Raw genomic sequence first — 14,723 nt, forward strand, 5'->3', positions numbered from 1 at the left:
TCCAGTGATGTTTGAATATGGATTGCTTGAGTCACATTGACTCCTCGGATAGGTTGGGGTCCTCGGATGGGTCCAAGGCCCAATCTGTTATTTTGGGCCGGTCCCCACAATAGTCCCTCAAAACTAAGGTTTTTTATCTCCTTCCGAGGAGAAAAGCGGGGCTTTGACCTTATAAGGGATGAGATTAATTAGTTCCTGGTTCACACGTGTGGGGGCAGTTACTTTTGACGTGCTACAATTTACGAGGCACGACTATTTACTCCAGGCGGCTTTATGTCTCCCTTATCTAACGGCGAGGCGCAAATCTAACGGCTGACATTCTTCCCAGAGTTCTTGAGCGAGAGCGATCCCCTTTTTCCCCCTTGCTATATAAAGCCCTAAGAAGACTTGTTTTTTCTTTTTTACTAGCATATAAGAAGTCTAGGGAACTCCAGCGCCCAGAGATTCACGAACACTTCCGACCGTTAAATTTCTAGAGCTACTTCTGCGAAGCATCCTTCCTTGAAGAGATTTCTAAGCGTTCCGGTGATTGTTGTAAGGACATCCGTAAGTTCTACTCTCTTCGTTGCTTCAAATTTCTCCTCGGCTCTCAATTTTCATTTCGGTTTTGTTTCTCGACCCTCCGGTTTGATTTAGATCGGTAGATTCAAGTATCTAGTAGATACTCCGGCCGCCATGGAGGCTTTTAAGGCAAAATATTGTATCCCACAAGGGGTGATTTTGGAGTATTGTCCCCCAGAAGGAATGCTAACAGATAGAGGAGTGGGTCAAGTCATCATTCCCATGATTGCTTTTATAGAATGAGGAATGGCACTTCCCATGCGTAGGATTACCCGGGACTACTTGTTTAACCATAGGTTGACACCGCATCAGTGCGCTCCAAATATGTTCAGGATCTTAGGCAGCATAGATGTCCTGAACGAGCGGATGGGTCTAGGCCTTGCATGGCACGATGTAGTTCATCTGTACGAGTGCCACTACCTCGAGAAGGCAGGGTATTATCTTAAATCTCAGTCCGAGGTCGTTAGGCTAATTTCCTGCCTCCCCAAATCCAATAAGGGTATGAAGGATGACTTCCTCATTGCCTCAGGAGAGTGGAGCGATGGTCTTCATTGTCCAACTCGGGCAGGAGATCTAGGTGCGGCGCCTCTAGGGCCAATCCTTTAGGGAGGGGGTCTAACCCTTTAGCTTCATTCTCTATTGCTTAAAAATTAAACAAAATTTTTATAACCTAACCACAATATCCTTCTCGGCTATTTTGCAGATAAAGAACACGTTGCTCCTCGGTTGAGCCACGTAAATGTTCCGGCCTTGAACTACCTTTTGAGGTCAGAGATCTACGTTAACGAGGACGGGCAACTGCGTGCGGCTCATTTGATTTTGGGCTACCAACCCCTATCCCGCGCCTTTCAAGACGTTGGCCAAGCCATAAGAGCTGGTAGTCTGAGGTTGGCTAGGATTGACGTATCCAAGCCCAAGTTTTTAGCCCGAAACGATATCAAGCCAGTCGTTTTACCTGGCATTCAAAATTCTCCACCAGTTGCGCAACTGCCTCCACCAGACAATCTTGAAGTTGCCGCACAAGCTGAAGGAGAAGCTGAGTCATCTCGTCTTTCTCTAGAGGAGGAGATAGACGAGTTCTACTTTGAAGAGGATAATCCCAAAGCTCCTCTGATTGAGCTTTCAGATCCCGAGGGAGAGCAGGACCGAAATTCAGTGGTCAGCGTGCCACTTGTTATAGCTTGCTTGGACGACTCCTCAGACCAGGAGGTAGATAATATGGCTTCCAACAAAGGAAAAAGCCTACGAGATTTGATGGTCTCCCGAGGCAAAGGGCAATCATCAAAGGTGCCCTCCAAGTCCCAGACCCTATTCTTCCTCCCGTTGTTCCACAACTCCCTATCGATCTCGATCTAAAAGTTAATCCGGACCTAAAGAAGAAAAGGCCGATTGAGTCCTTTGAGGAAGGCGAGGTGAGTCCCCGCCAGGGTAAACAGCAAAAAACAACCCGGGAGCAGAGGGACAAAAGGGCTCCATCTGTAGAGAGCCGGGAAGATGTGGACCGGGCTGAAGTGCGCGTTAATCCGCGTACTTGGAGCCCAAAACTCTAGGTAGATGGAGTTGCCATTCCATATACCGCCTCGGTCCGAGAATACAATAGGGGCCGAGCAGGGTATATAGCTGAGGCCCTAGAGTAGCCAGTGCTCCTTCTTAGGGACATGGAGGCTTACAAGCGATTTTCGCAGCCTGAGCTATTCTTGTCCCCGAAGAGGGACCTTGCAATGGTAAAGTGATTCATCTTATCTTTGATAAAATCATTAAACCCTATCACATTTTAACATGTCGTTTTGTTGTTTTCTGGACAGATTACTCAGCAAGTGTTTGTGGCCGAGGAGTACTGCCACAACAACCGTAAGTTGGCTGACGTTGAGGCTCTCTCTCGTGCCGAGGTGGAGAAGACTTTAGGGTATCTCAAGCAGGAGAATCATGAACTTTCTAAGAAGTTCAAAGAGGCTGAGAAGGGCCGTAGGAGCGCTGAGGCCAGATTGAAGAACGCTGAAACTCAAGCTAAAGACTAGCGCCAAAAACTGTTCGTGACCGAGACTAACCTCGCCATTGAAAAGAAAACAGTGTTGGATCTTACGGCCGCGTTACAGAAAGCCAATGAGGAGGCCCGGCTGGCCAAGGAAGAGGCTCAGCTAGTTAGGGAAGCAGCCGAGGCTGAAAAGAAGGCTTCTTATCAGCTTGGGGCGGAGGAGACTGAAGCCAGGCTTTCCGAGGAGCTACCAGAGGTATGCAGGGATTACTGCATCATTTCATGGGCTCACGCTCTTAATGCTGCAGGGGTCCCCGCAGACTTGGCCTTGAGGTTGCTTGATGAAGCCACTGAAGCTTCCTGTTGAAGCCACTGAAGCATCTGAGCAAGTCACGGTTGTTCCTGATGCTATCCCCCTAGTTGACACTGCTGGGGGCCCTGGTCTAGTAGCTATCCAGGCCAAGGATGCGGAAATGGAGAAGAACAAGGGCAAGGGTAGGGCAAAAGAACCTTCTCTAAGGCCAAGGATCCTGCTAAGGAGTCAGTCACCGAGGATCTTGGGGCAGATTCCTAAGCTGAGGACGTTCCCCCTCCTCTGCCAGAGCAAAAAGAGAATCCTCCTGCCGAGGCTTAGCTCCTAGGGTTTTTATTACCGTATCATTTTTTTTTTTAAACGGGAGTTGTCTTACATTTTGTTCTTTTGCAAAGACTTTGTATTATTTCTCTCCCATTAATATAGAATTCTCTTTCTTTCATCTCTTCATTTTTTATGACTGATGTGGATAGAATTTCGATATTTTGCTCCAAGTTAATGCTATTGTTTCTTTAGTTGATGTTTGCAACAATCCTACCGATGCGAACAAATAAAAAAGGGCATGAGCGTGCGGTGAACTTAGAACAATAGATGTTATTATACGAGACTATGAACGTACCTTAAATTTGCACAAGAGTTCTAAATTGTTAAACGGATTACTGCATGGGTTGAGGGAATATATGAACCAAAACCAAAGTCATTATGCTTCAAAATCTCCCAGAATAATAAGGATAAAACCTAATTTCTGGATACCAAATAATGCAACAGGACCTCTTTACATGCAATAGTCTTTTTTCTCTCCTTTTCCATGCCCTCTCTTACGGGGACTTATACACATTATATAGGCCATTTCTTATCATCTGGGCTTTACACTTGTCGATCATCTAAACCCTTACTTGAGCACCTGTCCCATCAGACACCCTTCTCAGTTCTTTGTGAGTTGCGGTAGCCAAGGTAGCACTGTTCAGGGGTCTTCTCCACATTAATGCGGCCAGGAAAGTAGTTGTAGTGCATTCAATGTGACGATGGCAGCTTTTGCTTAGATATTTCATGTTTCTTTCCTATTCACGTATCTAGGAGAGGGGTTTCAGTGGCTGAGATGTACATTTGCTCCGGATTTTCAGTATCCGAGGAGAAATTCCTCCTCGGACATGTCGTCTTTGTTTCCAGTGACGTTTGAATATGGATTGCTTGAGTCACATTGACTCCTCGGATGGGTTGGGGTCCTCGGACGGGTCCAAGGCCTAACCTGTTATTTTTGACCGGTCCCCACATTAGCTATTATTCAAATTAATAATTTATATAATTAAATTCATTTATTCATCATTCCTTGTCTACAGTTTCAACAATTGTTCAAAATACAATTTTTACATTCACATTAGATGGTGAAGGACTAGAAAAATACCTATTTATAACTATTATGAATGAGAAAATACAAACATATTTCATAACTTTACTTTAAATGATTGATAAGAAAGGATCATATGCGGTCTACTTAATTAATTAATTATTTTTAAATATAACTATAGTCTAAAGTGTGGTTCTTGATCAGTTTAAAGAGAAGGAAAAAATTTAGGTAATATAGGCGGTGGTCTCATGTTGGCCATGTCATTATTAAGATATATGTAATGAGTATATTTACATAACAGATATAAACTTATAAATGAGTTTATGCTTGAATTGTTCGGGATTGTTCGTGAACAAATTTTTTTGCTTGAGCTTGGCTTGTTTATTAAACAAGCCTAAAACTAAGGTTCAAGCTTGATTTAATTATAAACAAATAAATATAAACAAATTTTTTATAGAGCCGAGTCTGAATTATTCATGATGGGCTTGGGTTATTTAGAGCCACTTTGGTGATATATTATTATAAGGTTTTTCAACAACCAGCAACAGTTGTCATGCATCACATTCACGTGGGTCTCTCCTCACCGTTTTTTTATAAGCCTTTTGTTCACACACGTCTGTTCTTTTGATCAATTAGTCTTAATAAATACCTTAAGTGGAACAGTAATCTACAACTCTTTTTTTTTTTTTTTTTTGCTGAATAATCTACAACTCATTTACTCATTAATTGTTCACACTCACGAATATAATTTAGGATTAAAAAAAAAAACCCTTCATAAATAGAATCATAACCTATTTAGAATCCTAAAGATTCTATGTATTTCTCTCCTGTATATCCAAAAATAAAAGATTCTCTCTCTCTCTCTCTCTCTCTCACGACCATATAAAATTATAAATCATATTTCTTCATTAATCTTGGTCTTGCTTCTCTTTAAACTCTATATAATATAACAGCCCAAAAACAAAACACACCCACCCTATCAAAGTTCAGAGTTGTTTTTTTCTTTTTTTCCATTCCTTTCATTTGGGACCCATAATATCATCAACATGGATGAGTCTCAAACTCAGACTCAGGTGACTCAGAACCAGAAACCCCTGACACGCCTAAACACCTATGTGGAAAAAAGCTGGGTGGGCAAGCGGTTCAAGATAGCCGAAAGAAACACCAGTTTCACCACGGAGCTCCGAGCCGGAACAGCCACGTTTCTCACCATGGCTTACATCCTCGCAGTCAACGCCTCCATACTCACCGATTCCGGTGGCACTTGTTCGGTCTCCGACTGTATCCCACTCTGCTCTGACCAATCCATACCCGTATCCAGCTGTACCGGGTCGAACCTCCGGGTCGTCCAACCCGACGTGTCATGCAAATTCGACCCTGTTAATCCTGGTTACTCGGCCTGCCTCGAACGCATACGCAAGGACCTGATCGTTGCCACCGTGGCTTCTTCTCTAATCGGGTGTGTGATAATGGGTGCCTTTGCGAACCTTCCTTTAGCTTTGGCTCCGGGTATGGGTACCAACGCTTATTTCGCTTACACAGTCGTCGGATTTCACGGGTCGGGTAGTGTATCCTATAAAAGTGCTCTAGCCGCCGTGTTCATCGAAGGGTTAATCTTTTTAGCCATTTCGGCAGTTGGGTTACGTGCAAAACTCGCTAAACTCGTCCCGAAACCAGTCCGAATCAGCTCCTCCGCCGGTATCGGACTCTTCCTAGCATTTATCGGGTTGCAAAACAACGAAGGAATCGGACTTATCGGGTACAGTTCTTCAACCCTAATCACTCTCGGAGCTTGTCCAGCTTCCTCTCGCGCTTCACTAGCACCTGTCATAACTGCCGCTAACGGAACCGTTAGTTTGTTACCGGGCGGTACCGTATCGGGCGGTATTTACTGTCTCCGAAACACAATGGAAAGCCCGACATTTTGGCTCGGAATCCTTGGCTTCGTCATCATAGCTTATTGTTTGGTGAAAGACGTTAAGGGTGCGATGATTTACGGTATAGTTTTCGTAACGGCGGTTTCGTGGTTCCGAAACACACAGGTGACCGAGTTTCCCGATACGGACGCCGGTAACTCGGCGTACGAGTATTTCAAAAAGGTAGTTGACGTGCATGCGATAAAAAACACAGCTGGAGCTCTGAGTTTTTCGAGTATAGGAAAAGGGTATTTTTGGCAAGCCCTGATTACGTTTTTATACGTGGACATCCTCGACACGACCGGTACGTTGTATTCGATGGCCCGATTCGCCGGATTTGTGGACCGAAACGGAGATTTCGAGGGACAATATTTCGCTTTCATGTCGGATGCCACGTCAATAGTTGTGGGTTCGTTATTAGGGACGTCACCAGTGACGGCGTTTATTGAATCGTCAACCGGGATAAGGGAAGGCGGGCGGACGGGATTAACGGCGCTGACGGTGGCGGGGTATTTCTTCTTGGCGTTTTTCTTCACGCCGTTACTTGCGTCAATTCCAGCCTGGGCGGTAGGTCCGCCGTTGATATTGGTGGGAGTTTTGATGATGAAATCAGTGGTGGAGATTGATTGGAACGATATGAGGCAAGCGATCCCAGCGTTTGTGACTATGATTTTGATGCCTCTGACTTATTCAATAGCGTATGGGCTTATTGGTGGGATTGGTACCTACATTGTGTTGCACCTGTGGGATTGGGCTGAGCAGCTTTTGGTGAAGCTTGGAATAGTGAGAGGTCGTGTTGTAAAGGCTGAAGTCAATGGGACACGTGATCATGGTAGAGAAGAAGACCCTAGTGATGTAAAGGCACTTGATGTTTAAGATTTTATTGCAGTAATAGAATTGTGCCTTTTTTTTTTTTAATTGGTGTGGGATTAGGAATTTGTGGAAAAAATGGTTTCCATGGTGGGATTGTAAAAAAAAAATATATAAATTGCTTTCAAATCTCCTCTTTTTCTTTATTTTTTCCACATTAAGTTGGTAAGACATTAAGGTCGAATTCTTAGACCTCTTTCCTCTTTGACGTAAGATAGAATTTGCAATTTGATTTCTATAATTGATTCATTTTGTTTTTTTTTTTTAATGTAATTTTCATAATTTTAAGTTTAGGGTTATTATTTCTTCATTTTTAAATACATTTAATGCTTTTACAATCAAATTAGAGTCCTATTATGGTTAAGAATCAGTTAGGATATATTTTAGTAGAATATATTTTATTGTCTATCAAATTTTACGGAACATTTAATTAGACTTTCAAGGTAAATTCAAGCTTATTTTTCAGAAGCAAATGTGAATATGTTTTCTTTTTTATTTGCTAGGAATAAACGTGCTATATTTTTTGTGGTTTCTGTATCCATTTCATTTTTTATTAAAAAATGATACCTTTTTAATTGGAAAGATTAGAAGATATCAATTGACCTAAGTTCATTGGCCTTATTTCTCCTCTTTTACAACCACCAAAAAGTTATCTTCCCGCATTGTTTTCAATCCAATTAACATGTTTTAATTATTATTTTTAGAGCGAACATGTTTAAAATCTGATTAGCAATAATCAATAGAATGGTTCTGGTTGGCATGTCTATAAAAAAAGGAATCTGTGAACGCGTTATAGTTTTTGACAATGAAATTGAGTCAAATGGACGGTGGTGGATTTTCATTTTTCAAGTAATACAATAATAATCAATAGAATGGTTCTGGTTGGCATGTCACAGATAGTATGAAAACTTGTTCTATGATTACGTCCTGTATTTTACATCATTGGACATGGTAGTATAAAATTCTTTGTATATGAAAACGGGAAGATAGTATTAATTTCTTAGAATCTTTTATCAGTGCTCTAGTCGCTTTCTCTCTCAAAAAAAATGGGGGTCTCAAAATAATGGCAAGCAGTGTACGGCAGGCAGTGAATCAATCAAATATTGCATTTTATTGCTTCCTGCTTTTTTAGGTACTCTGTGACTCTGTCCATGAGAAATATGGTCCAGCCTGTGAGTTATGAGTTATGATTCATTTGAACATTGAAGATTGAATATCTCAAAAAAGGAAAAGAAAAAAAAGGTCTCTCTGGCTCTATATAATTAATTTATTTCATTTTTTGGGGAGTAAATTTTGGTCCAACTTGTGTTTGTCTGACTAGATTTGGATTTAACAAGTTGTTTAATCTACTCCTTAAGTACTTTCTCTTATTTTATAATAGAAGCATGTTAGTAATAAGAATTAAAAATACAAACCTATAAACTATACTTTCTTTTCCCATGAGATAAGATCATATGCTATAAACTATACTGAATTGATTAGGTAACAATACTTGCCACTTTGTTGAGACAACTGGGACAGAACCAAGTTAAAGATTCGGTACGAGAAGTGATTTTCAAGGCTGAAAAATATGAGTGTGGATTGAGAAGACCTTAACTTGATTTGGCCCCCCATTAGAGGCAGCCACTACTCATTTGTGCTCAAAGATCATATCAATTATCAAAGTGGGCAGTGTTTAAGTGGGGAATTAAGAATTCAAGATTAGCCAAAACAGATCAAAATACTTATCCGTGGCATTAATTAGTGGGGGAAAATGGGATTAACTAAGTCAATCAAGGAGTCATTCTCGCTTTTAAAAAAAAGAAAAAAAAAAAAAAGAATCCTTAATTTTGGCCTACAAATTGAAATATTTTATCACGTACCAACGTAGGTACACATAATGATTCTAGTAGCAATGAAGCTTTGCAAGAAGATTGAATTCCAAAAGCTCATATTTGCAACAGCTTGCAAACATAATGGATTATTATTCTGTTTGCTAGATGATAGCATAATTAAGGTGAAAAATAGAACAAATTCTTGCCTGAGTGTTGATATGATATGACATAAAACATGGAGCATTTGTCATTTTTTTTTCTTTGGGCCACAAGAAAGTACATGTGTCACCTTAAAAGCCCATATTTTGGAGCTTTTTCATACACAAAAGAAACTCTCTTTTTTTTTTTTCTTTAATTATTATTTATAAACTGTTGGATGAATAGAATTTAAGCTGTTGATGATAATAGAACACGCATTCAGGTCCTAATTTGATGGATTATTGGTATGGGACCTGCTGTCCAAAAGTTGTGCTAATCCGCAAAGATACTCTACCAGTATTCCTTTTTCTTTTCAGCAGAAGTGCATACAAAAATTTGCCTAACACAAATTTCTCATCTCACTAGAAAAAGTTTAGAAACACACAATTTCACAATTTTTTACTATAATTATGACATGACAGAGTGAGATTGGTAAAGAAAAAATAGCAGATTCATATGTAAATAATAGTTAATTACTCATACCTCAAAGTTGTGGCAAAAAAAATTATAAAATAATATGTGATCTTAGAACTATTCTTATGATTATGATGAGATAAATTTATTTGGTATAAAATTATATGTATATATATAATTATATATATTATAATATTTTTAAAAATTTTCAATTAATACCAAAATATTTCGTTACATTAAGCAAACTAAAATAGGTTTCAGAAGGAAATTAATAAGTTTTCTCAACCAAAAAAAAAAAAAAAAGGAAATGAATAACATTTCCCAATGCCCACTCACGTCAGCTAGTTGCAATAAAAGCTGTGTTATTTGATGTCTCTAGCGTCAGTCAAATACAGGGAGGAGCACTGGTAAAAAGGAGAAAATGTGTGAAGAGCATCTGGGAAATAGAAAAAGGAAGAAGTAAATGTGGTTTGACATTTGATAAACTTTGATTAGATGTTGACATAATTTTGGCAAGTGAGAGGGAGAGGAACCTTTTTTGGCAATACTTGATTTGCATCATGGGTTTTAAATGGGTTCAACCTAAAGAAGAAGAAAATACAAGATTGGGCTCAAACTCAATGTTCTGTGCTTATCAATTACGAGGGTTGGCCCAAGTTAACCCTCACCACAAAAAAAAAAAAAAAAAAAAAAAAAAAAAAAAAAAAAAAAGAAAAAGAAAAAGTACACGTGTCAAAATGAACAAGTAAAAGCGTAAAGATTCGGTTTACTTCTACTTCTAATACTTTTTAAAAAAAATCTTAATTTGTTTTAATTAGGGACTGCTATATCATTCACTAACTAAATAAAATGTGAAGATTAAAACTCACTACCACACATCATTGTATATTTAAAATAAAAGAACATGTCCAGTTAAAAAAATACAAGAGGTAAACCACACCCAAAGTGTAAAACCTTAACCTTATGGTCTGTTTGAGATCCACTTATTTTGCTGAAACTAAAAACTTTTTACTAAAAGTATCGTAAATAAAAGTAAAAGTTAGCTGAAATAGAACAGTGAGACCCATAAATAATATCAAAAAGTGCAGTGAAACTCATGAATAGTAACAAAAATAAACTAAATAGTAAAATAAACTGACCTTTTAAACTAAAGCTAAAAGCACACTTAACCTTAACAAGCTTGGCACTCTGACTTTTATCGTGATTTCAAGTTTCAACCTGTTTCTCAAAAAAAAAAAAAAAAAAAAGGTTTCAACCTTGTTAGATATGAAGTTTGAGATACATCATCATTATTCACAAAAGATGAATGAAAATCTGCATTTGAGATTCCCAACTTCTTTACTAGCCCAATCACGCTTTTATATGGGCAGCAGGGATGAGAATCACTGCTCCCTAAAATATCAAAAGCCAAGAGAAGCACTGCACGGTGCTAGACTATATGACTGAAAATATGAAATATACTTCAGGGTAACATTAATAGCAATGATTAATATTGATGATAAAAAAAAAAAAAAGCAATGATTTTTTTTTATTGGTTGGAAACTTGGAATATTGAACAGCAAGTGCCACTGTAAGCCAACTGTTTATAGTAAATGAGCCAAATTCATGACTATAATTAAGTTCGACAATTAAACAAGCTAACTATTAAATAAATTGATGATAAATACCAAATAATTAAGACTACAATTAGGATAAATAGTCTAATTAACATATAAAGGAGGGCCGTTAAAATATTATAATATGAAAAAGAAATTATATGATGTCAGTCATGCAAAATCTCCGATTTCTACCAAACAAGAAATATATATGATTACAAATTGAAGGCAATTCTAAATCCATCAGTGAAGCTCTACAAAATCCTTCTTTGGCTTTAAATTTTTTGGTTTTGGACTTCTATCAAATTAGCTCTTGTCAAAATCAGTTGCTTTGGCACCGGACAAAGCTTCTCGAATGGCCAATAGTCTTGTAGTGGTTCTTTCTGTAGGCCTAAAACTTCTGCTTCACCAGTCTAAAGCTTGTTTAATAAGAGTATCACAACATTTTAGTGGTACAAAAGAATTCTCAGCAACTCATTTCTCAACTACTTATTCAATCACATCACATCTTATCATAGAAATATAAATCTCATGTACCTCAGAACTTATATATATATATATATATATATATATACAATGCACTGAATGCAGTGTCGTCTCTATGGTATTCTTTGTGTGGATGATGAAATGTTTTTCTACTTAACTCAATTGAATTAGTCATTCGCTTGGCTTAAGTTTCCAACCATATTGATATTTTTTATTACAATGTTTATGCTTGCTGGTTTCAATGCCAATAGAAATTCTTAACATCTTAACAAACCATAGTGCAGGTATAGGGGCAAATTTCATAGTTGTACTCAAAGCTAGAGCTTTACAAGTATAATTTACCATTCTCTCTGTGGAAGGACTAGAAGTCTAGAATTTAGCTTCAATTGTGTATGTACAACTTAAATATCTAAGCAGCAAATAAAACTGAGCTGCCAGGATGGCGTTAGGGGTTTAACAGTTGCGGAAGCTTTCCAATTTAGTGACATTTTGCCATCTGACCCGCTATTATTGCACCTAAATCGCATATCTGTGACTCTGAATTGTTTGAATCTTTTCTATAACAAGTTTACCTGGAACACAATGAAATGTTTGTTGAGCAACTTTTATGTTTTTAAGTTCAGTATTATAATTTTTGGGAATTAGCAACCTTGTTATCTGGGAGTGGACAACTTAATAGTAGGATACACTGAGATTGAAACACCAATAGCCTAGTCCAATTTGTTAAATTACTTAACAAATGTAGCGTAAAGAATGTCCATTTTTCTTTTTAAATCCCCTTCTATCTCAGAAAAAGAACCTTTTATATATGGCTTAAAAGTGTATTGTAACATTCAATCATCCGCCGTAGAACTGTAGATTTTAAAATTTATAAGCTTAGATCGTACTTTGTCTTCTGTCTCTGTCATGAATGGCAAACATTATGCAAATGGGTTGAACTCATAACCTTTGTGATTTTATTTGAGTTGAAATTATATTTGCTATGATTATTAGAGCAACAACTTGAGTTGGATGAATACCAATATCATTTGAGTAAGTTGACAGGTAGAAAAGCACAACCAATGCATGCATTGAAAGTGCAAAATGTTTTTTGTTTCTCCCTTTGCTAGTCAGCAATGGGCTTTCAGCTGTGTCCTCTTTAATCTTGTGGATTGGGGTTATTTATTGCTTCGGATTTGGTTGAGGGAGGAGAAGGGAGAGGGTTTGGTATAGCAATCTCATATAGTGAATATAATACTGAGCTATAAATATGGCTTTAATATATGTACAGTTTTGTTGCACAATCATCCTCTGCTTCTCTCTTTTCCTTTTCCGAAGCCATCATCAACATCGTGATGAAGAATCCCACTCAAATACTTATTATTTTATACTGCCTGCTTGCCGACCTAAAACGAGTATGGGCTAAATTTTTAGCTCCCAAGTCCCAACAAAATGGGCCCTTTTAATTCTTACTCGTTTCACTAAAAACTAGGCCCACGGATATGATAAAAGCTTTAGCCCATTTCGACTTAATCTAAGTTCCTGTATCTTGGAATGACCCAATCGTATACAATTATCTTCAACGAAAGATGAGCCTAAAATGAAAAACCTTGAATAAAATCTTCTTTTCTTAATATAAAGCCTAGACTTGATCGATTGATTCATATATATATATATATATATATATAAAAGAATAAATTAAAAGGAAATTAATGAGGTTCCCAAACTGATGCAACCTAAGTTCTACAAAAACACTAGGCTAATAGGCAAAATAATAAAGAAAACCTATTTAACAAACTTTTATTAAAAAACCCATCATAATTCTCCTCCATATAAAAAGTATATATAGGAATAGAATTTATCCTACTCCTTTAAGAAAAAGAAATAATAGACCTACTTCTACTTGAGAAAGGAAAAACAATTTAATTATTAAAAAAAATTAAAATTAAAATTAAAATCCCAATTCAATTAGGAAAAAGATTTTAATTGAACTTGAAAAGGGAAATAAATCCTACTTCCACATGGAAAGAGAAAACAGCATAAAGTATTAAAATATTTTCTTCTCCCTTAACCAATTTGCATCATTATCTCCAATTTTTAGGACTAAGACTTACAAAAGAAAAAAAGAGATAGAGATAGACTCATCTCAATTACAATAGGCTCATCCCAATTACAATAGGCAGCCCATCAAGCCACATTGTCAGACAAAAAAATTACATTATGAACAAAAGAGAAATCATCTCTAAACCAGCAGAGCTTCAAATTGGGCTATTGACAAATTAGTTCCATCAGGTTGGCGGTTTCTGATCAAGTCTTGAATAGCCCTCATCAGGTAGTGAATGGCTAGAATTTGACCTTCATATATATACCAGCAAGATTGTCACCGTTTCTCCCCAAAAAAATATTAAATTAAAAACTAAAATAAATAATAAAGAAAGAAAGGAAATGTCTTCTAAAAAAAAAAGAAATGAAATGGAAGATGTCACCAATGTCCTACATAAAAACCTTTTAAAATGTGTGTGTATATATATATAAGGTCCGTTTGGATTGAACTTATTTTTGCTGAAACTGAAAACACTGTAGCAAAATAATTTATAAATGTGTGAATAGTATCGTGGGACCCATTTTTAATGAAAAAATTGTTGAAAAGTGGAATTTGTGGATCCATAAACAGTACACAAATGCACTGTTCACGGTTGACTTGGTCAAATAGTGTGGCTGGAACCAAAAAAAAAAAAAACTTGAAAACGCAACAAAACTTTCAGCCACTTTCAGCCCAATCCAAACACTTAGGATCCGTTTAGATTGAACTTATTGTTGCTGAAACTGAAAACTGAAAACACTGTAGCAAAATAATTTTTAAATGTGTAAATAGTACCGTGAGACCCATTTTTAATATTTTTTAATACGTAAACAGTGTATGCACAGTGCATAAACAGTACATACACAATTCATAACAGTAAATATTGTCTCCCAAAATCAACAAATGCGGCAAAAAATAAAAAATAAAAAAATAAAAAGGAAAAAATGCGCTTTGAGAAAATGCAGACGCTGGATAATTGCTATCCAAACGCCCTCATAGAGACACACACATGATTCTCAAAAAAAATAAAAAGACACACACACACATAAAATCTAGCACGTTTTCAAAAAAAAAAAAAATCTAGCACTAAGCAAGGTCATTATAGTCAAATCATCTGAGACAAGTTAGCTCCTACATAAAATCTAGCACCCCATTCAGCCAAAAAAAAAAA

General features: G+C 37.3%; 1 protein-coding gene across 1 annotated transcript; it reads left to right on the top strand.

Annotated features, from left to right (window-relative positions):
- Nucleotides 1–5,068: 5,068 nt before the first annotated feature.
- Nucleotides 5,069–7,129, top strand: LOC126697832 (adenine/guanine permease AZG1). The gene has a single exon (XM_050394955.1). It carries the CDS (start codon nucleotides 5,244–5,246, stop codon nucleotides 6,987–6,989), a length of 1,746 nt encoding a protein of 581 aa, XP_050250912.1. The 5' UTR covers nucleotides 5,069–5,243; the 3' UTR covers nucleotides 6,990–7,129.
- Nucleotides 7,130–14,723: the final 7,594 nt, after the last annotated feature.

This window comes from Quercus robur, chromosome 8 (genome assembly GCF_932294415.1).
Source record: "Quercus robur chromosome 8, dhQueRobu3.1, whole genome shotgun sequence".
Classification (NCBI taxonomy): domain Eukaryota; kingdom Viridiplantae; phylum Streptophyta; class Magnoliopsida; order Fagales; family Fagaceae; genus Quercus; species Quercus robur.